At 42.7% G+C, this 24296-nt stretch overlaps 2 protein-coding genes and 1 long non-coding RNA gene across 7 annotated transcripts; all 3 read right to left on the reverse strand.

Annotated features, from left to right (window-relative positions):
- Positions 1 to 15623: 15623 nt before the first annotated feature.
- On the reverse strand, positions 15624 to 16881 carry LOC124676586. Its single transcript, XR_006993698.1, has 3 exons — positions 16853 to 16881; positions 16426 to 16534; positions 15624 to 15845 (listed from the first exon to the last, which is right to left on the reverse strand). It is a non-coding gene; the product is annotated as an uncharacterized LOC124676586 (long non-coding RNA).
- A 39-nt stretch (positions 16882 to 16920) lies between these two features.
- LOC124648220 lies at positions 16921 to 18459 on the reverse strand. Its single transcript, XM_047188017.1, has 6 exons — positions 18417 to 18459; positions 18313 to 18335; positions 17503 to 17591; positions 17206 to 17424; positions 16993 to 17054; positions 16921 to 16946 (listed from the first exon to the last, which is right to left on the reverse strand). The coding sequence occupies exons 1-6, from the start codon at positions 18457 to 18459 to the stop codon at positions 16921 to 16923; spliced, it is 462 nt and encodes a 153-aa protein (XP_047043973.1).
- Positions 18460 to 19100: 641 nt separating this feature from the next.
- LOC124676594 lies at positions 19101 to 23722 on the reverse strand. 5 transcript variants are annotated; one of them, XR_006993713.1, is made up of 7 exons: positions 23250 to 23722; positions 22788 to 23041; positions 21965 to 22079; positions 21493 to 21582; positions 21227 to 21292; positions 19513 to 19603; positions 19101 to 19310 (listed from the first exon to the last, which is right to left on the reverse strand). XR_006993713.1 is itself a non-coding variant. In XM_047212638.1 (3 exons), the coding sequence occupies exons 1-3, from the start codon at positions 23286 to 23288 to the stop codon at positions 22064 to 22066; spliced, it is 309 nt and encodes a 102-aa protein (XP_047068594.1). In that variant the 5' UTR covers positions 23289 to 23722; the 3' UTR covers positions 21915 to 22063. The 5 variants fall into 5 exon arrangements, 2 of the variants coding, with proteins under 2 accessions (XP_047068594.1, XP_047068590.1); XR_006993710.1 differs by lacking the exon at positions 19101 to 19310 and having other exon boundaries at positions 19412 to 19603; XR_006993717.1 differs by lacking the exons at positions 19101 to 19310; positions 22788 to 23041; positions 23250 to 23722 and adding an exon at positions 22298 to 22558 and having other exon boundaries at positions 19412 to 19603.
- Positions 23723 to 24296: the final 574 nt, after the last annotated feature.

The raw sequence follows: 24296 nt of genomic DNA on the forward strand, positions 1-24296 counted from the left end.
GGGGTCGTGGGCCCCCCAAACCACATGGCGGCGCGGCCGTGGCATGGGCCGCGCCGCCCTAGGGTGTGGGCCCACCCCGGGTCCTCCCGGCTCCTCCTTCTCGGCTTCCTTCGTCATCTTGAAAAATAGGATTTTTGGTATAATTTCCTCCCACAGCTTGATCTTCCGAAATATTGCGTTCGACGGTGCTTTTTCCAGCAGAATCCCGGCTCCGGTGCTTGATCCTCCAATAATGATGAAACATGCAAAATAGATGAAATAACATAAGTATTGTGTCCCAATATGAAATATATCAATGAATAACAGCAAATTATGATATAAAATAGTGATGCAAATTGGACGTATCAACTCCCCCAAGCTTAGACTTCGCTTGTCCCCAAGCGAAACTGAACTCGATAGACATGACCACATGTTTATGGAGTGAAGAGTCGATAAATAAAATACGGACAAGAAGCATCATATTCATTCACACAAGACATTATAGTAAACAACCTCTTATAACTCAACTTGAAACAAGTATAAGGTAATCACAAGTAAAGGTGCATAAGAAATCATAATTGGTGATGGCAAACTTCGTTCTTGGTCGGAGAACAATTAACAGATTATATTTATCTCATTGAGCAGCGCTCTCATGTTAAAGTTTATAAGGCACAACTTGCATACTCAATCATAATGGTCTTCTCATGATCATTGATAACTTGCAAAGCTATATTCATTCAGATAAAACTTGTACTAAACAAGGAAGAATAAAAGACATGATGAAGCAAATCACAATATAATGGTTTGATCACAACTACTCAAATGCTTGCTTGAGATGGAGGGAAATAGGTTTACCGACTCAACATAAAGTAAAAGACAGGCCCTTCGCAGAGGGAAGCAGGGATTAAATCATGTGCTAGAGCTTTTTCAGTTTTGCAATCATATAAAGAGAATAAAAGTAACATTTTGAGAGGTGTTTGTTGTTGTCAACGACTGGTAGCGGGTACTCTAACCCCCTTGCCGTACAACCTCCTAAGAGCGGCTCCCATATTATTTTCATTTTGTGTGGCACTCCTTCCAACCTTTCTTTCACAAACCATGGCTAACCGAATCCTCGAGTGCCTGCCAACAATCTCATACCATGAAGGAGTGCCTTTTTATTTTAGTTTTATTATGATGATGACACTCCCCCAACCTTTGCTTACACAAGCCATGGCTAACCGAATCCTTCGGGTGCCGTCCATCAATCACATACCATGGAGGAGTGTCTATTTAGTTTAATTAATTTGGGACTGGGAATCCCATTGCCAGCTCTTTTTGCAAAATTATTGGATAAGTGGATGAAGCCACTAGTCCATTGGTGGAAGTTGCCCAACAAGATTGAAAGATAAAACACCACATACTTCCTCATGAGCTATGAAACATTGACACAAATAAGAGATACTAAGTTTTGAATTGTTTAAAGGTAGCACATGAAGTATTTACTTGGAATGGCAGAAAATACCATGTAGTAGGTAGGTATGGTGGACACAAATGACATAGGTTTGGGTTAAGGTTTGGATGCACGAGAAGTATTCCCTCTCAGCACAGGTCTTTGGCTAGCAAGGTTAATTAGCAAGCATAAGAGTCGAGGGAAACAAACAAATATACATATGATAGAAACAATCATGCATCTTCCTTGTAAGCACAAACAATTTTAACTTCGAATAATAAGCTATGAGCTAACAAGAAAGACAATGAAACAACTACATGTATTTCTCTTTTCTATTTAAACCTCAAAGTGTTGTTGCTATTGACCAATGCTAAGTTTGCCAAAACCAAATAGATTTATTCAATGCTCCCAAAGTGATACCAATACTAACAACAAGGTGAATCATATAATAGAGATTGCAAACTAGAATAAGATGTGCAATATGTAAATGATAAGACTTCTCATTAATATTCCATAACGATAACTCACACCAAGGGATACATAGATAACCAACTAAAGGAGAGATACTTCCAAACTGCAACCCATCTTATATGATAACTTCCCTACTCATGATATGACACTACTTGACAATAAAAGTAAAAGGTAGTGATAATGTGATACCGCGGCACTCCCCCAAGCTTGGAACAAACCAAGGGGATGCCAATACCGATGATGAATTACTCCTGCGGCGATGGTGGTGATGAACTCCTCCCGAGCTTCTTAATAAGCTCCTTCGTCTTCAGTTTCTCAGCTTGACAATTCTGCACTAAGATTCGAAGAGATTCATTGTTATCTGAAGTTGGCGATGACGACCTTGTGATGCGAATCGAGTGGTATTCAATCATTCTTCGGAGACGGCAATTCTCCTCCTGGAGTATCTCCACTTCTCTTCTTAGAGCCCGATATTGATCACAAAACTCATCGGTAATCCGTAGAACTTCTTCCATCATGGGGAAGGAGTCGAGGCTAAGAGCGGGTGGTAAAGGTCCCCGCAGGTTATGAGAAAAAGAACGTCGAGTGTCAACAGTATCCCACCAAGATTTGCTTGCTCCCTCCGGCTTGCCGCTCTTGTCTTGATGGCACCTCCTTCACTTCTTCCTCCGAAAGCCCCTTGCCCTTGTTGTTGGAGGCCATGGTGCTTCTAGACCGAAAACAGATCCCGGCGTAAACAGCTCGAAACAAAACACGTCGAGAACACGATATACGGACCTCCAGGGGTCCGGGGGATTATATAGCAAAAATTTTCTCGACAAAAGGAAAGTACCAGATCGAACCAGAGTCGGAAAGGGGCGACGAGGCGGCCAGACCATAGGTCGGCGCGGGCCCAGGCTTGGCCGCGCCGGCCTATGGTGGCGCCCCCTCGTGCGTCCTTTCCACTCCGTTTCGAACTCGTAATTTTTCATATTTTCCAAAAACAGCAAAAATATTGTTCGGAAAGTAAATTGCGTACTTTTCATTACCAAGCATCGTTACCTATTCAAAGTCGAGTTCGGCGGACTCGTCAATTTGCCCTTTGATGAAAGCTTCCGGTGTTTCCACTTGAATAATATCAACATCAACATTATAGGAATCACCCGAGATATAATGCTTGAGTCTTTGTCCATTCACCACTTGCGTAGCATTGCCTTGGAGAGAGCTAATTTTGATTGCTCCTGAACGATACACCTCCTCGACAACATATGGTCCTTCCCATTTCGAGAGTAATTTCCCCGCAAAGAATCTGAGACGAGACCGATACAATAGGACTTTATCCCCAATATTAAATTCTCTTTTGATAATCCTCCTATCATGCCATTTTTTAACTTTCTCTTTAAAGAGTTTAGCATTTTCATAAGCTTCACTTCTCCATTCATCTAGAGAACTCAATTGCAACAACCTCTTATCACCGGCAAGTTTAGGATCTTTATTTAATTCTCTAACAGCCCAATAAGCTTTGTGCTCTAGTTCTAAAGGTAAATGACAAGCTTTCCCATAAACCATTTTATAAGGTGACATTCCCATGGGATTTTTATAAGCAGTTCTATAAGCCCAAAGTGCATCCTTCAATTTACTAGCCCAATTCTTTCTAGTTTTATTAACGGTCTTTCCCAAAATAGATTTAATCTCTCTATTTGATAATTCTACTTGACCACTAGTTTGAGGATGATAAGCGGAAGCAATTCTATGATTAATACCATACTTAGCAAGAGTTTTTCTAAAACCTCCATGAATAAAATGAGAACCTCCATCAGTCATAATATATCTAGGTACTCCAAATCTAGGAAAAATAATATCTAAAAGCATTCTTAAAGAGGTCTCACCATCAGCACTTTTTGTAGGTATAGCTTCCACCCATTTAGTAACATAATCAACAGCAACAAGTATATGAGTGTTACCTTCTGAAGACGGAAAAGGTCCCATGAAGTCAAATCCCCAACAATCAAACGGTTCAATAACAAGAGTATAATTCATGGGCATTTCATTACGTCTGGAGATATTACCAACCCTTTGGCATTCATCACAAGATAAAATAAACTTTCTCGCATCCTTGAAGAGAGTTGGCCAATAAAAACCTGATTGTAGAACCTTTTGCGCGGTTCTTTCTCCGGCGTGATGTCCTCCATAAGCACTACCATGACATTTACTCAATATCTCTTGTTGTTCATATTCGGGAACACATCTTCGCATAATACCATCCACTCCTTCTTTATATAAGTGTGGGTCATCCCATAAATAATGCCTCAAATCATAAAAGAATTTCCTCCTTTGCTGAGCTGAAAAGGTTGGAGGCAAGTACTTGGAAACAATAAAGTTAGCATAATCAAGCATACCAAGGACCTGTCTCGCGAGCTCACCTTTATTACAGCCAATTGTTCATTTGGAAAACTATCATTAACAGGAACAGGATCATAAGCAATATTTTCCAATCTAGACAAATTATCAAGCAACAGGATTATCAAGCACCTTTCCTATCTACAATATGTAAATCAAATTCTTGCAAAAGAAGTACCCATCTAATAAGCCTCGGCTTAGCATCTTTCTTTGTCATTAGGTATCTAATTGCAAGCATGATCAGTATGAATAGTAACTTTTGAATCAACAATATAAGATCTAAATTTATCACAAGCAAAGACTACAGCTAATAATTCTTTTTCAGTTGTAGCATAATTTCTTTGAGCAAGCATCAAGAGTTTTACTAGCATAATGAATAACATTCAGTTTTTTATCTACTCGCTATCCAAGAACAAGCGCCTACAAGCAAAATCACTAGCATCACACATAATTTCAAAGGGTAAGTTCCAATCAGAGGTTCAACTATAGGAGCAGCTTGTTAAGGCTTTCTTAAGAGTTTCAAAAGCTTCCTTACAATCATCATCAAAAACAAATGGTACATCTTTTTGAAGAAGATTAGTAAGAGGCTTTGAAATCTTGGAGAAATCTTTAATAAATCTCCTATAAAACCCAAGCATGACCAAGAACACTACGAATACCTTTAACATCCCTCGGATAGGGCATCTTCTCAATTGCTTCAACTTTAGCTCTATCAACTTCAATACCTCTCTCAGAAATTTTATGTCCCAATACAATTCCTTCATTAACCATAAAGTGGCATTTCTCCCAATTAAGAACAAGGTTAGTTTCTTCACATCTCTCGCAAAACTTTATCAAGGTTTCGCAAGCAACTATCAAAAGAATTCCCATAGACGGAAAAATCATCCATGAATACCTCTACAATACTTTCACAAAAACCATGAAAAATAGCAGACATGCATCTTTGAAAAGTAGCAGGAGCATTACATAAACCAAAAGGCATGCGTCTATAAGCATAAGTTCCATAGGGACAAGTAAAGGTGGTTTTCTCTTGATCTTTAGCTTTAACAGCAATTTGTGAAAACCCGTAATAACCATCAAGAAAGCAAAAATGAGTATTTTTAGACAATCTTTCTAGCATTTGATCAATAAATGGTAAAGGGTAATGATCTTTCTTAGTAACTTTATTAACTTTTCGAAAATCAATGCACATTCTATACCCTACAACTACTCTTTGAGGAATGAGCTCATCATTATCATTAGGCACAACAGTCATACCTCCTTTCTTGGGAACGCAATGCACAGGACTAACCCATCTACTATCAGCAATAGGATATATAATACCAGCTTCAAGAAGTCGTAATACCTCATTCCTTACCACTTCCTTCATCTTTGGAATTAGACGACGCTGATGTTCAACAACAGGCTTTGCATCATCTTCCATATTAATAGCATGTTGGCAAATAGAAGGAGAAATCCCTTTCAAATCATCAAGAGTGTAGCCAATAGCGCCTCGGTGCTTCTTCAATATTTCCAATAACCTTTCTTCTTCAATCTCTGAAAGCTTAGAACTAATAATAACAGGATATATTTTCTTATCATCAATATGAGCATATTTAAGATTATCAGGCAAAGGCTTTAAATCAAAAACAGGATCTTCCTTTGGTGGCGGTGTTGTACCCAAATCTTCCACCGGTAAATCATGCTTGAGAATAGGTTGGCGAAGAAAAATTTCCTCAAGCTCATCTCTTTCTTTCCTAAAAACTTCACTCTCGCTATCCTCCAAATGTTGCTGCAAAGGATTGTTAGGAACAAGAACAATAGATGCACACTGCTCCATTTTAAAATCATTACTAGGCAAATCAGCTTTATAAGGAGTTTTAGTAAATTTAGAGAAGTTAAACTCATAAGATTCACCAAGCAAATTTAGTCAAAATTTTCTCTTTCTTGCAATCTATAATAGCTCCACAAGTATTTAGAAAAGGTCTACCAAAAATAATAGGACAATAATCACTAGCAACAGAACCAAGTACCAAAAAGTCAGCAGGATATTTAATCTTACCGCATAAAACTTCCACATCTCGAACAATACCAATTGGAGAAATAGTTTCTCTATTAGCCAGCTGAATAACCACATCAATATCTTCAAGTTCACAAGAATCAATTTCATGCATAATCTCCGTGTAAAGCTCATAAGGAATAGCACTAACGCTTGCACCAATATCACATAATCCATAATAGCAATGATCACCAATTCTAACAGATAGCATAGGAACACTAGCTTGTTTGGGTTTATTAGGATGTGAAACAATATTAGAAGCATCTTCACAGAAAATAATATGACCATCCTCCACATTTTCAATCACAAGATCTTTAACTATTGCAACAGCAGGTTCAACTTTTATTTGTTCTTCAGGTTCTACAGGTTTCTTTTCACTTTTATGAACCGCACTATTTATAACAGAGTACTCCTTCATTTTAGCAGGGAAAGGAGTTTTTTCAATATAAGCTTCAGGAATAACATGATCAGCAGTTTCAACTACAACGCATTTATTAATAGATGAATCAATTTTATCTTTATACGGTTCATGATACTTATCAAAATTCTTCTTAGGCAATTCATAATGAGAGGCAAAAGCTTTATAAAGATTTACAGCAACTTGAGAATCAAGACCATATGTAGCACTCATATTACGAAATTTATCAAGCATCCATAAAAGCTTCAATGCATTTATAATCATAAATTATACCCGATTCTCTATCCTTGTCGTTCTCCCAACCTTCAGCATTTTCTTGGATCCGATCAAGAAGGTCCCTTTTAAACTCTTCTTTGTTGCGTGTAAATGATCCAGTAACAAGAAGTATCCAGCAAGGTCTTGTCTTGAAAAGAAAGTCTTGCATAGAAATTATCAATAATAACATTACCAGGAAGCTCATGAATGGGGCATTTGAGCATTAAAGACTTCAATCTCCCCAAGCTTGGGCAATACTCTCTCCATCATGAGGCCAAAAATTATATATGCGATTCCGATCCTTGTGAATTTCACTTGGAGGATAGAACTTAGAATAAAACCGGGGCACAATATCATTCCATTCAAGAGAATCCCCATTATCCAAGAATTTATACCAATGCGCCGCTTTACCGGACAGCGATAAAGAGAATAGTTTCTTCCTCACTTCATCCATAGCAATACCTGCACATTTGAATAACCCGCATAATTCATGCAAAAACAAGTAAATGATCACCGGGATGGACAGCTTCCATCCCCTTCATAGCGGTTATCCATAACACGTTCAATAATTTTCATAGGTATTTTATATGGTATTACTTCCTCACCTGGCGCCTCATCTACTACCGTTGCAGTAGTAGTAGATTTCCCAAATAAAAATTGAAGAGAAGATCTCTCCATAATGACTTATAGCAGCAGGCAGAAATAAAATCAGCACAACAATAAAGGTTTTCCTTACCAATTCCACTTACCAATAGCGCTTCACTCCCCGGCAACGGCGCCAGAAAATAGTCTTGATGACCCACAAGTATAGGGGGTGTATCGTAGTATTTTCGATAAGTAAGAATGTCGATCCCAACGAGGAGCAGAAGGTGTTGACAAGCAGTTTCGATGAAGGATTCACTGTAAATGCTCACAGACAAGTATTCAGGGGGTTTTGATGTAACAGTTGAATAAAGTACGAGTAAGTAAAGTGCGAGAGTAACAATTGCAGCGAGTGGCCCAATCCTTTTTAGCACAAAGGACAAGCCGGGTTGTTTACTTATAATGACCAAACGTTCTCGAGGACACACGGGATTTTAGTCTAGTGCTTTCGCTACATACGGCTAAATAATCTTCATTGTTATGATAAGTGTTGTGTGGGTGAACCTATGCTAATGTACCGCCCTTCCTAGGACTAATACATACTTGTGATTATACCCCTTGCAAGCATCCGCAACTACAAGAAAGTAATTAAGAATAAATCTAACCACAGCCTTAAACTCGAGATCCTCGCGATCCCTCCCGCATCGATATACCAACGGGGGTTTAGGTTTCGTCACTCCGGCAACCCCGCAATTAGCAAACGAATACAAGATGCATTCCCCTAGGCCCATAAATGGTGAAGTGTCATGTAGTCGACGTTCACATGACACCACTAGAAGAATAACACCACAACTTAAATATCACACCATTGAATATTACTCAACCATAGTTCACTACTAACATTTAGACTTCACCCATGTCCTCAAGAACTAAACGAACTACTCACGAGACATCATATGGAACATGATCAGAGGTGATATGATGATGAATAACAATCTGAACATAAACTTGGTTCAATGGTTTCACTCAATAGCATCAACAACAAGTAGAGATCGATACCGGGAGAGTTAACAATTAAGATCAAACCCAAATTGCTACGGCGGTGACGGTGTCCAGCGGTGATGACGGCGGTGATGATGGTGGAGATGATGATGATGGTGATGGCGATGATGTCCAGCTCGATGACGGTGACGATGGCGTCGATTTCCCCTCCCGGAGGGAATTTCCCCGGCGGATTCCCGCCCGCCGGAGAGCTCTTTTCTCTCTCGGTGTTCTCCGCCCCGCGAGGCGGCCGTAACTCTTCGCGAGGTACCCTCTCGTGGCTTAGGTTTTCGGGACGAAGGATTTCGCGAAGAAAAGGAGGCGAAAGGGGTCGTGGGCCCCCAAACCACATGGCGGCGCGGCCAGGGCATGGGCCGCGCCGCCCTAGGGTGTGGGCCCACCCTGGGTCCTCCTGGCCCCTCCTTCTGGCTTCCTTCGTCATCTTGAAAAATAGGATTTTTGGTATAATTTCCTCCCATAGTTGATCTTCCGAAATATTGCATTCGACGGTGCTTTTTCCAGCGAGAATCCCGGCTCCGGTGCTTGATCCTCCAATAATGATGAAACATGCAAAATAGATGAAATAACATAAGTATTGTGTCCCAATATGAAATATATCAATGAATAACAGCAAATTATGATATAAAATAGTGATGCAAATTGGACGTATCAGCGTGCGTAGACATCAGTGAGCCGCCGACCCCCTGCCCGTGCCGCGCCAGAACCTCTCTCTTGCTGTCGACGACGATGAACGTGATCCGTCGGATCGAGTTCTAATCATGTGGCTCAGACCAACCCTTACCGTTTCGCTCGTTAAATGAGACTGACGCGTGGGTCCCAGCGTCAGGCGGCCCGCGTGTGCGAGACACACTGCTGGGCCGGCCCGTTTATTTTTCTCTGTTTAGCCCAACTGCCTTTCCCGCCTAAGCCCAGCCGTTTGAATTCGAAATTTCGAATTTGATTAAATTGCTCACAGATGTCATGTTCAAAATTAAATAGGAACAAATCTACTTGGCCAAATTTAATAAATTTTATATATTTGGAAAGCTTAGAAAATTATCTAAACAACTACACTGGCCTCAGCCCTAGATTCGTTGTAGAAATATTGTGGTAAAAATAACAAAGCAGGGCCTTTTCAAACTTCAAACATTATTTAAAAATCAACCATAAATGATTTTGAGTTGATTCCAACTCTCAAAAATCACATTTCATATTGTCTATCTGAATATGTAAAAATATGACATAGTTATTTGTATGATCATGGTCTAGAATAAATAAGGGCTCTATGGCTATTTCTAGTCCATTTAAATTATCCGAAAATATTTATTAAATAGTATGGGAGCTATTCTCTCATTTAAATCTTGTCTCAAGTAACTTAACAGGAGGTAGTGACCATGGTCTATTTAATCTCATATTGAATTATTTGATGACATTTAGTCACTACTATGATAGTATTAAATTGCATGAGGTGTAGCACCTCATTTAAATCATTTTCCCAAATGATGATTATGAAGTGTTGACCTTGGTCAACATGGTTTCATATATTATTAATTGGGAAACTTAAACCTTAACAGGATTCAATGAGAGGAAATTATTTCTCAAAAGAATTAAATAGAAACCCTAATTAATATTTGTAATGAGAGGAAATTATTTTTCTTAAGAAGAGAACAAAGTCAATCAACATAATACTAATGTTATGATGCTAGCCTAACTTGTGTGACTCATGTGTGTGCTTAGCCTAGATTTTAAGACTTGTTTGGTGATTGTGTACTCCGTGTACGTTTTTAGACGCTAGTACCGAGGAGTACCAAGAAGAGGAGGAGGTCTACTTCTAGGGAGAAGAAGACCACTTTGATCAGTACACCAACCAAGGAAAGCTAATATCATCTAAGAGCATTAAGCTCCCAGGGTTGGGAGCGCATGTGGTTGCTTTGCCTGTCCCTATCACTGGGCCTACCAAGCGATTTGTTAGCGCTTTGCTTGTTGTGGATATGGGAGCGAGTCGCATCAGCCTGGCACCAGCGCCGCAGCACGCCACATCGTCGCCGCGAAAACCTGCCATCCCTGTATCACCACCGCGTGCCTCCTGCTCGGTGAAGATCGCGAACAGGCCGTGGAGCAGGCTGTCGGCGTTGCGGCAGTGCGCGTCCGACATCACCACCCTCCCCTGGCTGGATGCAGAGGAATGATAGCCCGTCGCGGCGTGAGTCGAGGGCGACGGAAAGGGAGGGGAGGAGGTCCGCGTCCGACACAGACTCGTGCTCGCGGCCGCATCGCTGGTGCTATTCGCGCTTGCGAGACCAGCCGGAGGCGCTGTTGTCCGGACAGAAGACGGTCGTGCATGTCTACGTCGGCGAGCTCCGGCCGGTGAGGCGGGCGAGGCAGGATGCTGGCGCCTTCTCGACTACGACGGTCCCCGCGGCCCTGCGCCAAAATCGAAGTCCACGACCACCTCGCTCGAGCAGATGGTGGAGCACCACGGGGGAAGTAGAGTAGCGCGCCACGTATTGGACCACGCGAGCGGGCGACGGGCACGAGCAGGCGCAGAGCAGTATACTGGCAGCAGCAGTAGAGCAGGGGTCATGTGGAGCAGGACGTACAACGGCGGGTCGTCGGCGGCTGGGGTCCGATGGGGCAAGCTATGTTTGGAGGCAGGGTTGGGCGGCGGCCGGGGCGGAGGGCACTGGGAGGCAGCGTGGTTGATAGCCGGCGGTCGATGGAGGAGGCGCGGTGTGGCCCGCCAGCGGCTGGTGGGTCGGGGCTCGGTGCCCGCTGTTGGTTCCGAGGGAAGGGTAGCGTGGGGGGTCAGGAGGAGCTTGGGAAGAAGGGGTCGGGCTTTTTTTGCAAAACAAAAAGATGCACAGTGGCTTCGTCTCCGTGTAATCCTCTCGATTCCGCCAAGAAGGCGCCAAGGTGGAACGAGGGCCAACTTGGAAAAAGTCGAAAAAACCCCCCTCACCCCCTCTCCTCTCCCGCGACCCGCGCCGCCCCCCCCCGCGGCGGCCGGGCCGCGCCCTTCCCCGGCCGGCGCCCCTTCTTCTCTCGCGCTCCTCCTTGCCGCCGCCGTCGGCGGGAGCCGCCGGGCCTTGCCTGGGCGGTGCCGGCGGCGGCAGGGTCGACTTTACCCGTCGCGGCGCTGGGGGCGTGGGGGTCCTGGCGGGCGGCGGTGCGCTTCGGCGGCGGCGGTCCGGCGCGGCGGGGTGGAACCCGTGCGTCGGGTGGTTGGAGGAGCGGCGGCGCGACCGTTGGTGGCGGAGCTGCGCGGGCGGCGGCCATGGCAGGGCCTGCTCGGCCCAGATCTGGGCCCAGTTCGGGGCCCAGAGGGGCTGGGCGGGTGGGCTGCACATGGTGCCCCGGTGATGCTCCCTGGAGGTAGAGTTGCTGCGACGGCGGTGGCTCGGTGGCGGCGGTACTTCGGCCGGCCTGCTGCAACGTGGTAGCGAGGTCTTTGCGGGCCTGTTTGGGCCCAGCCGGGCGGGTTTGACCTCGCTGCCATGTCCGGTCGGCTACCGCGAAGGCGGTGGAGGTAGTTCCCTCCCGCTCGGCTGAGGTGCTGCTACCCCCGACCCGGCTGTCTCTCATCTCTACGTCTAGGCCCTTCTCCGGCGACCACAGCGAGACAGCGAGGATGGCCTCAAGATCGCGGTGGCGTGTGCTGGTGGGCGGCAAGTCTGGTGGAGCACGTCGAATCGTCCGGGTTTGTGGGTTGGGGGACGGGAGAAATCTTGTCGGCAGGCCCGACACTGACGTGGTGACGCCTGCGGGTGTCACCTTGCCTTCTTGAGGGCGTCGGTAGTCCCTCCTCCCCACTCCCTTCCGCGTATCGGGGGAAACCCTAGGACCAGTCCGGGCAGCAGTGGCGTCGTCGTCACTTTCCTGGTTGAAGGTGTTGCTTGATACGCGGCGCTTCGGCGTGTTAGGAGTGTGGTAGCATTCTCTGGAGGGCGCAGCGGTTGCGAGTCATTCTTGTTCTTGTCAAGCTGCCGGTGTCGGCTTTGTTTTCTCTTTCTTTTCTCTTGTGTTTCCTTTTGGGCTTGGTGTTGTGCTGCGGCCCCAGCGCGTTCGTTGTATCGGGTCGTTTACTATATTAATATAGCGGGACGAAAGGCTATTTCGAGGAGAAGGCGCCGCTTGCGAGGAGTGCGGGAGGTCAGCTCATCCGTCGCGGAAGCGAGTGGATAGCTCGATTTGGCCCAGGCGCGTGTACGTGTACTTGATGAACCGTTGTTGCGCGTACGTTTAATGATCCCATCCAAATATCCAATATCAATCGATCTGGTGTAGCTATGAGCAATCACGATCTGGTGATCCATTGACAAGTAAAAGAATGCATGCATGAGCGACACCTTACCACGACATGTGTGAGATACTGAGATCCATGTAGTGCCAGGTCGGCAGATACGGCTCCCTAAGGTGAGCCACTGATCTACATGAGCACTAAGCCATATTAGGTATGTATGTTACGCTACCTCCGTCCCAAAGAATAAGGCGCATACGTGTTCCAAGATGAACTATGACCATACAAATTGAGCAACAAAATCTTGGTTATATTATATGTAATTAGTATCGTTGGATTCGTATTGAAAAACACTTTCTAATGATGTTAATTTTATACAAACAATCTTTATATATTTGAAATAATAATTAGTCAAACGAAAAGCACGTAAAACGAGGGCGCCTTATTCCTTGAATCGGAGGTAGTATTAGAAAAGTGGATGACCGTTTCGATTTTAGGTGTCAAGTCCGTAGATGCATCGTGCTTTATCTAGCGGGACCACTATGTGCGAGGAGGGAGGCGTGGTGGAAGGTACTACGGTCGGTCGAATCTATGAGCGGCACAAGGTGGCGGGAGGCTAGGTGGGGCGGAACGGCAGCGATGCTTTCTGCCAGGAGCAAGAGCAGGCATGATGCGAGGCATAGCAGTCCGAAATCGTCGCGGTCTTCAGCTTTTACTCCCTCCAATGCTAATCGAAGGGCGCGGTCGCTCGAACGACCATGCATGCTTGTATTCCACCAATTTATCGCCTATGAACTTGACTTCACGTCCCTGACACACGTTTCCTGATCCCCTCATCCCCTCGCCCTTGTGGACGCATTGGAGGTGTTGCTTCTTCCGTCCCTGAGATTTGGTCGAAGTCATTCCATTCTCCCTTTTTATTTCTTCAAATAATATAAGTTGTTTTTTGTTTCTGGTTTATCATTTCACTATTATCTTCTTTTGCTTTTGATAATCTTATCTAATTTCATATCTGTGCGTCTGTGTGTTGTGGCATGTCGATTTAGGATGGACACATGGGTTCCTTTTCTTTACTCGATGCCATTTCTTGCTCGGGTGATTCTTCTCCTTTTACAACATGCACACGCGCAAGGTTGATATGCGGTCGAGAGATCAGGATACCACCCCCTCCAGATCCGTCTAAATAGAGTACTAAACATGCGACCCGGCTAAATGGAACCTGGGTACGCGCGCACCCGTTTACGAAAAGTTCAAAAAAAATACTATTTAAAAGTTTCAAAAAAATGTGAACTAAAATTTTGCATGTACGTATTATGTTGATACTTACTCGTGTGAGTTTTTACGAAAAAATACTATTGTGTGTGTCCTGCATAAAAATGACAAAATGTCTAAATGAGAATAGTGAACAGGAATTTGTACTATTCACAGGAATAGGAATTTGCAGTTTGTCATTTTTGTGTAGGTCACACACAATGGTATTTTTCCGCGAAAACACACACGAGTAAGTATCAACATAATATCTACATGCAAAAATTTACTTGACATTTTTTGGAAACTTTTAATAGCATTTTTTTGAACTTTTCGTAAACGGGTGCGCGCGCACCCAGGTTCCATTCACCAATTTCGACTAAACATGATCATACTTTATGAGGGCGCTATAGGCAGTGCTACCAGAATTGCTTGCATGCTACATCAGTTATAATATTAATTTTAATTTCATTGGACTGTACATGTGGACCGGAACTATTACAACTAGATGATCCGTTGGCGTTGCACTATCGCGCAAATGGCAGAATCAACTCAGAATTTAAAACATAAGTTTTAACCTATCTTACAATTAAGAATAGACAAAGTTAAGTATGTACAAAATCACCGGTCGATACATAGGCTTTACTCTTATGACAATGTCAAAGAGCTTGATTTTCCTTTCAAATCAATTCATTCCAACAACAAAAAAATTACCAAACTGTAGCAACTTTTGCATCATTTGGCAAGATCTGCTCCTGACAACATAATCTACATGAGAAAAAAATGTCAAATAAGTTTTTAGTTTTAGTGCCTAACATTACTAACCCGGACTTTTGGCTCTCGAGGTGCTACACACTCACCCCAAAAATTGTAGTAATTAAAAAAAGCTAAAAAAATGAATCTTCGTGGAAACAAAGGATGATCAAGTTAATACTCGTAAAAATAATGTTTAGAAAAGAAATAATTCCTATGATATTCAGGGCAAAAAAATTATGACAAATATAAAATGAATAGTATCTAGTCATGGGGCATTTCGAGTTTTTTTTTACCAAGGATACAATGAAAGTAATTCCCTAGGGAAATATTTTTATACAAGTACAATACATGATCATTTTTTATTTCAAAAAAGTTTGATTTTTTAACCTTTTTATTTTATTTTTCTAAGTATGGGGGTGTGTAGCACCCGAGAGCCACAATGCATTTCTCCTAACATTCCTCGCTATTGACCTTCCTTCTAACACAAAAAATCTCTGGTGGAATAACACGATTATTGATGCAATGTCAGACCTAACTGATCAGTAGATGTACAATCCTGAAGGAACAAGAGAAACAAAACAATTGCTGAATGTACTAAGTAGATGGTTTCGTAATTGAACGGAACTGGTTCAATTCCACAAAATGACTGATTCACAAACTATGGTAGGCAGAAACATAAATGGCATGTTTCAGCTTACCAATGTTGAAATAATATCACTATATCAATATTCTGAAAAAAAGGAAAGCAATAACAATCAACAAAGCTGAATTCAAAGACAAAGGGGCACAACCGCACAACTGAGCAGCATACATGATCAGGTGATATCACCAAAAAAATCCAGAAGTCAACACAGAGACCAAGTTAGGGTGCTTGAGTTTTAGATGATTTTGAACAAACTCAGGAGCATGCAAAACTTTTGAACACCCCATGGCTCCACACCCATACTTCTATCCACGATTCTCATCCATAATTTTCTTCACATAGGGTTCTATAATTTCTGCATCAGTTCTGCACATAAAAGAGAAGAGATTTACAAACCTATGGCTTAATTTTAGATCGCTCAACTGTTACTATGAGAGATTTAAAGACTGCTAATTTACAAACACGGGGTGCAGCTCTAGTGTGTTAAAAAAGGGATTCTCTTTCAGTATGTTAAAAAATTACTGCTAACACAAGTTGCATTTTATGAAGAATTACTGAAGACAATTCTATATATTCCTTTAAAAAACATTAAATATACACTGCTATAGAACTATTAGCGCTAGATAGTGCTTGATCAGAAGATTCAGACAAAAAAGAGTCAAAGATCGCCCGGATAGAAGATGATATTCTCATACACAATCAGAGAGAGCAGAAGACTATGTATATGGTAGGGTATAATAAGTCATCTTAGCATAATTAATCTTGTTTCAAACCACAAGTAAAACTACAGGTTAAAAGAGAAACGAATTCTTAATGGATATGCCTTGTCGCTTTAAAACTTTCAGCAAACAAGAGCATCAAGTGGCTTTTAAAATTCACAGCACATGATAATGTGATGAATTAAAATGTGTAGTGTAAGCAGTAAGTTGAGGCAGTATTGGCGTACATTTACCTTCCCATGTCACCGAAAATAATGGAGTAGTAGTATCTACAAGGAGGTGCTGTGAAGATTTAGGCTTGCCCTATATAACTTTTCCATTATATAGTAGTAGTATCTACAGGGGAAAAATTGCGTTGTCATAACAATAGTGATGGCAACTGAGATAACTATTTGGAACGCAAAATTTGTTCCGTACACACCGAAAGGGAAATGGGCTAAAATACAGCCTCATCAATTCGGAGCTCTTTATACGTGCAACATCAATTCCCTTGTATACTCTTTGAAATGAACCATGCATTTAGCAGTACAAAGGAATTTAATCACTGGAAAGGTTAATTAAATTGACATCCTTGCCTTTTGTTAATGTGCAGGTTGCATACACAGATCAGATGCTAGTATATGGGCAACAAAAGGATATGAGACTGGGTTGTACCTTGTTTAACTGAAGAAGCCTGCGATTTTCTCGGCAGCGGCAGCAAGCGGGAGCGGTGGCTGGCGGCTTCAGCTCGGGGAAGACGCGTCTTTTGCTCCGGCAGCAGTAGCTCCCCGCCAGATAAACACTGTAGTACAGGCCCATAGGATAAACTGATCCTAAGGATGACGAGATGTCTGAACCAAGCATGTGGTGGGAAAACCTACAAGCAGTGAGGCCACCTCATCTTAGCCATGATCACATCCTGAGATACAAGAGAAAGAATACAACCACAAACTAACATCTCAAATCGAGATGAATCCTTCTAAAAATCAAGAAATAGGAGAGGCGAAGGGGCGGTGTTGATTGCCTACCTTGCCCCTGTGAGACCACCAAGCCCTGCCATGAGTTGGAAGAAGCTCAGCTCAGAAGGGGTGAGGAGGGAGATGTGCTCATCTTCGTGAGGGACAGAGCCGGGCCAACATAGCCCCTCCCTGATCCTCCAACTCTGTCGCTGCACCGCTTCTCTAGCTCCCTCCTCCCTGCTCGACCTCCAGAACCACCTATCTCTCCCGTACAGAAACTGATATAGTCTAGACATCAATCAGTCTAAACACATGAAAAATAAAGTTGGAAGGGATGGGAAATGGCAGCCCATGTGAACTAATTACCTGGCTGATATATTTTTGATGTTGATATATTCTAGGCTGCAACATAAATTTAAGAAGTTGATATGCTCCAGTATACTGTACTTGATAATCTGCAGAGTCCAACATTACCATTTGTCTTAATATGCAGCAGAAGGGAAAAAAAACGCATGAAAATAGCAGAAGGTATTTCAAGGACATGAGACACACACTACTTAGAGGACAACTAAGAAAATGACATCGACCAGCATGTAGTACAGAAACCAAGTATTCTCTTGATATAGATCAGACAAATATAGAAAGAAGCAGACAATAGATGCAGCGGAGCCACATAGTCAAGAGAGAATAATGGTATCTTTGCCATCTTTACTCGCATTAAAAAGGAAGATAAAGATGGGAATCCTACTCGATCCAAATATCAAGAATACTTTCAGCTGAGCAAGTATATTGGACAACCAACTAAGAGCATCAACAAATCAAGCAATTCACTGACAGAAAAGAGAGAGCGGTGTAGTACAACTCCAACATAAAGACGCCAATGGGAAAATTGGGGATCCCAGTTGTTGCTGTGAACATCGCTAAAAAAATGGCTCTGGAAAAAGGAGCCTGTTTCTTTTCCAACCAACTTTGGTAGGACAACAAATTAATTGAAAATTATTAGGTATCACAACCTTTCTACTAAATCAACAAAACAGACGTGCATGTACCTAGCAGGGTAAAATTCCCTTTTCCCGCGGATCAATATAACAAAGGCAGCAAGAAGCAGATGCATGAAGTCAATGTTACTCGCCGGCATGAAAATGAATAAGCATTAACTAATACATGATTACTTACAATAGTGAAGGAACGAATTGAACCTGCGGCAAGGCGAGCTCATCAGAAGGTTAAATGTGCCAATTTGAGCTCCTTGCATGGAAGATGAGAAGAGGAAAACTGACATGCATACAGTTTGAAGTGCCACCATGTGCAAACGTCCTCCATATTAATGATTTCAGGGACTGTTACTCAATACAAATCTGAATGCAAAAAGATACAATTGGCGGTCAGCTTATTTGACTCTTTGAAATACTCCTTATATGCCACCTAGGAAAATCCATCTCTTAAAATAACCACACATGCCAATGTCACTCATGAAACTCTATGCGCCCTATTACTGTTGCAACACGTCAACATACGAAAGAGGATATCAGGTTACCAATATCTAAAAAATTAGACAAACATGTAAGTGATAGGAAGAATCAATCTTGGCCCACTGACAGAGCATACCAAAGAAACAAGATGTAACAAAACTGCTTGCACTTCTCAACCCATGGAGAAAAGACCTAAAACGGTATTAAAGTGCATATACAAGTAAGAGCATGTAGGATTACAATATGTTTGCACGGACTGATAGAGCAGCGAGCAAGTGAATAAAATTTCCAACCTTCTCAATACACTCAAGCTCTTCTTCGTAATCTTCTTCAGTACATTCCAGCTTCTCAAACCGTGCTGCTGCAAGTATTATTATCGGGTTTTGCACAACACATAGTTAAGAATATAGACAACACAAATTAGAGACATCATCATCACTCACCAAACTTTTCTGGGTTAACACAAATATTTTCTACTGTTGGTGCAGAATATAGGCCACCAACTGAATGTTGTAACTGTCGTTGATTCTGAACTGACAGTCGGTTCCCCTGAAAGTGTCACCATTGATCGCGTAGGGTTAAATCTTACAGTTTTACATATGAAATCAGTGGAGCAGAAATATAAAAACTACAGGATCATAAACTGCAGGCCTCCTTCCCCGTGCCAGCATCATGTCTACTAAAAATATTTGGCCCTGCAGGCTTTCATGAAAGAAGATGAAATCAGGTGAAAGACATGCTCAATGACAAATCTTAGAAATAATCATCATATTTCGTGAAAAAAAAAGATAGAGCTAGGCCACAATTGGTAAAAATGTCACTGGTAAGAGACACAGGAGAGCAACGAGGAAGTGGCAGCTGGGGGAGAAGGAGAAAAACGGACGAGGTAGGCGGAGCTACCCACCATCAGAGTTGCCCTTGAGGAGGACGCTCGTGTCTGGTCTTCTTCCCCGATTTACATGCCTCCATCAACATTCTGCGCCTGACAACATAATCTACATGAAAAAAACTGTCAAATATGTTCAGTCCTATAACTGGATTTTTTAAAGTCATGCAACTGAACTATAGAGGATTTTTTGCGGGATAAGTGAAACATTTATTTGGAAATGCAACTGAACATAGATTACCAAAAGTAAATTAATCTGTAGCCTGTTTCAAATTCTTATGTACACTCAATAACCTGAATACACAATCAAACTCTACATAGAGGAAATTCTGTTTAGTAGGGGAAAAATAGCACATAAGCTGCTGAACATTCACCAAGATATACATGATAAAAGAGGAGAAAAATAAGACGAGTAAACCACATGGTACCTATGCGTTGCTGACACCAGGAAACATGTCTCAAATAGATTAAAACAAGGAAACGACCGTCAATGCATGAAAAAGGAACGATTCAAAATACAATACAGATGTGGACATAACAGTACATTCTCTAATCTCTAATGTTGTAAAATGGCAACCCGGATGCACCCACAAGCCAGACAACCGCCGGTGGTAGTTGCCTTCCCCACCCTATTTTTCAATTTTTCAGGATGTGCGCCTTGGCGCACGACCCCGCTGAATTCTCACCTATGTACAGTTTGCATAACAACGATAAAAACGAAACAGCGAAATCACAAACATTTACATATAATCAGGAAAATGTAAAAAATTATTGCAATATCTAACACTGTTTTTTCAGGACTAACAAAAGCAAGGAATAGCAAAAGTACTCTCTAGATAATCTTGTCGTAGCATGTCCCAAGGCTGATTTTTAACTGAACTCGGTCTTTTGAAACAATGACACATTGTGGATTTGATTAATAGAAATGTTCACGGGTAACAACAAACTTTAGATACATATACATAGTACTCTAGAAGGTATGTATTCAGCCAGAACCACACACAGACCTTGTTCACTTCACAGGGCAACTAATGCAAAATAGAGAAACAAAGTTGCTACAAAGCGAACTGCTACATCTGGGACACTACTGAACATAGATTACCAAAGTAAACTAATCTGTAGCCTATTTCAATTTCTTGCGAGCACTCAATATCAACACACAATCAAACTCATTATATACTTCCTGCGTAGAGGAAGTTCTGTTTACCAGAGGAAAAATTAGCACATAACCTGCTGAACATTCTGCAAGATATATATGACAAAAGAGGATAAAAATAGATTCTTAGTCTCAACTCCAAGTTCTCTGATAGTTTGGAGAAATACAAACGGAAGATGCAATAAAAGGAATCTGACAAAACGTAATGAAAAAAATCAAACTGGCCCAAGAAGTAACTCAGCAAGAGCATGCCCAGCTTTAATTCATATAGATGGTCTTCGTTTAAAAAAAAAACCTTAACTCAGCAAGAAGATACCTCCGAGCACAATTAGTTATGAAGAATCTTCGTAAGAAAACAAAGGACCTTGCTATTTATCCTACAATGGGCTCGGAAGGCTGTATAATGATCAAAACTGAAATACCTCAACATAAGCTAATATTTTTCACTAAATGTAATTATATCACATGTATAGACCAAAAATATAATGAGCTACAAAAACACATGTATTGATCAAGTCCCAAAACTGAGAATAGACATTCTAACATGCGAAATAAGAAATGAACAGTAGAAAATACCTATAGATTCTGCAGTAAGTGCCCTCTCACTCCTTTGAACAAATAAGTTAACTGAAGATATGGTACCTTAAGTAAATTAAGTTGGAAATGAGCAGAATAAATAACTACCTAATCTAAAACATTTTATTTAAATAGATTCATTTATAATATCACTCTGCTTATTGCAATGAACTCACAAAATATATATAATATGTCGATGCAATCTTGCTCATCTTTACATGTAACTACAGTTACAATTTGTCCGTTGTCCTCCATTATTTTCTTACCCGCTTATAAACTTGACGGCAAAGGCTCCAACCAGATCCTCACAAAACCAAATTTCCATTTCCATTGTTCAATGTCACAATATATAAAACCTGAAACATTCGACAACCTTTTTAGGAAATTATCTGGATTTAAATCCACCCTTTTTAGGAAATTATATGGATTTAAGCTGGCAGGCTTAAGCATGAGTGGTCCCTCTGCTTGACCCTTGGAGATTCATCCAAGTTCTACGCGTGCGTGTCATTTTTATGATTATCAAATGAGGAAAGTCAAGGAAGATGCAAAGTTGAATGGAAAAATATAGAAGGCTCTTGCTAATAAAATTCATCGATGCACCAAGGCCTTTATGCCGCGAGCGCTGAAAACAGAGAAGCTCTCATAGTAACAAAATTCACCCATGCGTCATGCCTATGATTTCGCATCTCGAGACTAATAATGAGGATCCTGAGCAAGTATGATGTCAGCGGCAACAACCTGTAGATGCCGGCCACCTCCATATCTTGCATCCCATCTTGCATCCTGGTGAGCTCAACATTCTTCTACGTAACCATATCACTCACAGAGAAGACGAAGTTATTGTCGGTGATAACTGCAAATGAAAAAACAAATATTAAACACGATTGTTTACAACTACATGATCGGATGGTAGAAAGCGCCAAATTGGTGTGGTGGCTCCTAGTTATTAAATATGAAATGTCTGGATACACATATAATTACTGAACTATGCTGTCTTAAACAAAGCATGGCATCTACTTTTCAGAAAATAATTGTGCCTATTATTCAGAAATTCCATCATACAATTTATACCTAAGTAACATGACGTAGGTGATGGTGAGCCTTCTCGCTGGAACATGAACTTTTCATGCTGGCAGAGATCCTCCGAGAGAGATCTGTCATACCTGAGGGGCTCATTCATGTCCGAGAAGAAATCGAGCAACTATGGCCAAAAAATCTAAAGGTAACCAGACAATAACTACTTTGTCCAAGGTGCTATGGCGTGCAAAATGTTGGCATGAACACAAAAAAAGCACAGAACCAACCTTTATACAAGGTATGAACAAAGGGTGGGCTAATGCTATGCAACGGATAGTTTAATACAGTATTATTTTAATTCAGAGCTCAATAAAACAGATGACAATGCAACCAAAAGCGTTCTCGGTAGTAACAAATCTGGGAGAGAGAGAAACCATACTATTCATATGTCCTTGAAGTATTAAAATCATGCGGTATTATGAAAAGAAAATTCAAGAATCTGAGCCTCAAAGGCTACAAGCTGCCAAGAAACATAAGAAGAAACCTCGGCGACAGTAGCAGGTTGTGGGCATTGTGTTTGACGAGGATGATGCCACACACAAAGTCGACGAGCCTGCAGTCCTTCTGGTGGGCAATGTACGCCGCCATGAGTGTGTGGATGGTGAAGAGGGATATGAGGAGGCCGGACCTCCGAGCCGCCTCATCTCCTAGTGCTGGAGGCGGCATAGCGGGCTTGCGCAGGACATCTACCAGACGGTGGCTGAAGCTCGAGATCAGCGAGCGAGGGCATGTCATCACCTGATCCATTGATTGAACAAGCAAATCATACACCTTTTTTTCACCAAGTTGATTCTCACAAAAAGACCCTAATGCAACTGGATCTCTTCTATCTAAACCCAAATGCAGCAAACCACCAAATGCAGCCCAAGAATAATCGCCGGTGTGAACCGAATTAGCATCACCTCCAACAATAAAAAGCCAATAAACGGAACAAATTCGGTGGTACCTTTGGTCTGTAGCAAAGGGGAATAGGGAGGAGCTCCATCTCTGCCACCTCCTGGTCGTCCTCCTCCTATGCCCTGCTGTGTGCGATGGGCAAGCTAGAAGACGAGCAGGACAGCAGCCGGTCTGGAGGCAGACGTGGACGAGCGCGGGACAGTTGGGGACGACGACGGAGAGGACGTTGCGGAGCATGGCGGAGTTGGCCCGCCGGTTCTCGTCCTCCGTGGGGTGGCTGGACCAGGCGGCGTAGAAGACGTGGGTGATGTCCTTGAGGGGCTCGAGGGCGTCGGCGACGGCGGCGGAGTCGGCGAGGTCGAGGTGCAGATTCGTGACGGCGGGGGAGGATGGCGGGGACCAGGGCGGGAGCGGGCGGCGGGAGAGCGCGTAGACCTTCCAGGGGCCGCCGGGGGTGTCCTGCAGCGGGAGGATGTCGAGGAGGGAGGTGCCGACGATGCCGGTGGATCCGACGACGAGCGCGACGCTTTGTAAGGTGGGCTCGGCCGCTGCGGCGTTCTCGTCCTGGCGCTTCTTGACGGCGCCGATGGCGCGCGCCCACCACCAGCTCATGGCGCTTGGATGGATCGGGCGGCCGGAGGAGGAGAGACGGCACGGGATTGGGGAGAGGATGAGGCTTTTGGTTGGCCAGCCGATTGGGCTGGGGGAGTGGTTGATCGATCTAGGGTTTCACCGTGCCCCACGCGCGTAGGAAAAGAGTGCGACCCAAACAAGCTATCGTTGCTGCCTCTGTCTGTCGGTCCCGCATAGGTCTGGTCCCACGCGTCATGGACTGTCTAAGAAAACCAACAGGTGAGGAAATCTTTTACGCATCGAACGGCTGTGGTGAAAAGTGGGACCGAGCAGAGTAAAACGCACGGACCAGATTGGTTTGCCCCTCTGAGGTGTCTTGGATGGCCGGGTACTCTTGGAACATTTATAGGAGAAATGGAATAAGCTGGTGATAGTGTCAGATTGTTGCACCTTCCTATAATAGTTTCAATCAGTTAGATATTCAGTAGCTATTTCTGCTAAAAAAATTCCGAAATGGAAGCAT

This window comes from Lolium rigidum, chromosome 1 (genome assembly GCF_022539505.1).
Source record: "Lolium rigidum isolate FL_2022 chromosome 1, APGP_CSIRO_Lrig_0.1, whole genome shotgun sequence".
Classification (NCBI taxonomy): Eukaryota; Viridiplantae; Streptophyta; class Magnoliopsida; order Poales; family Poaceae; genus Lolium; species Lolium rigidum.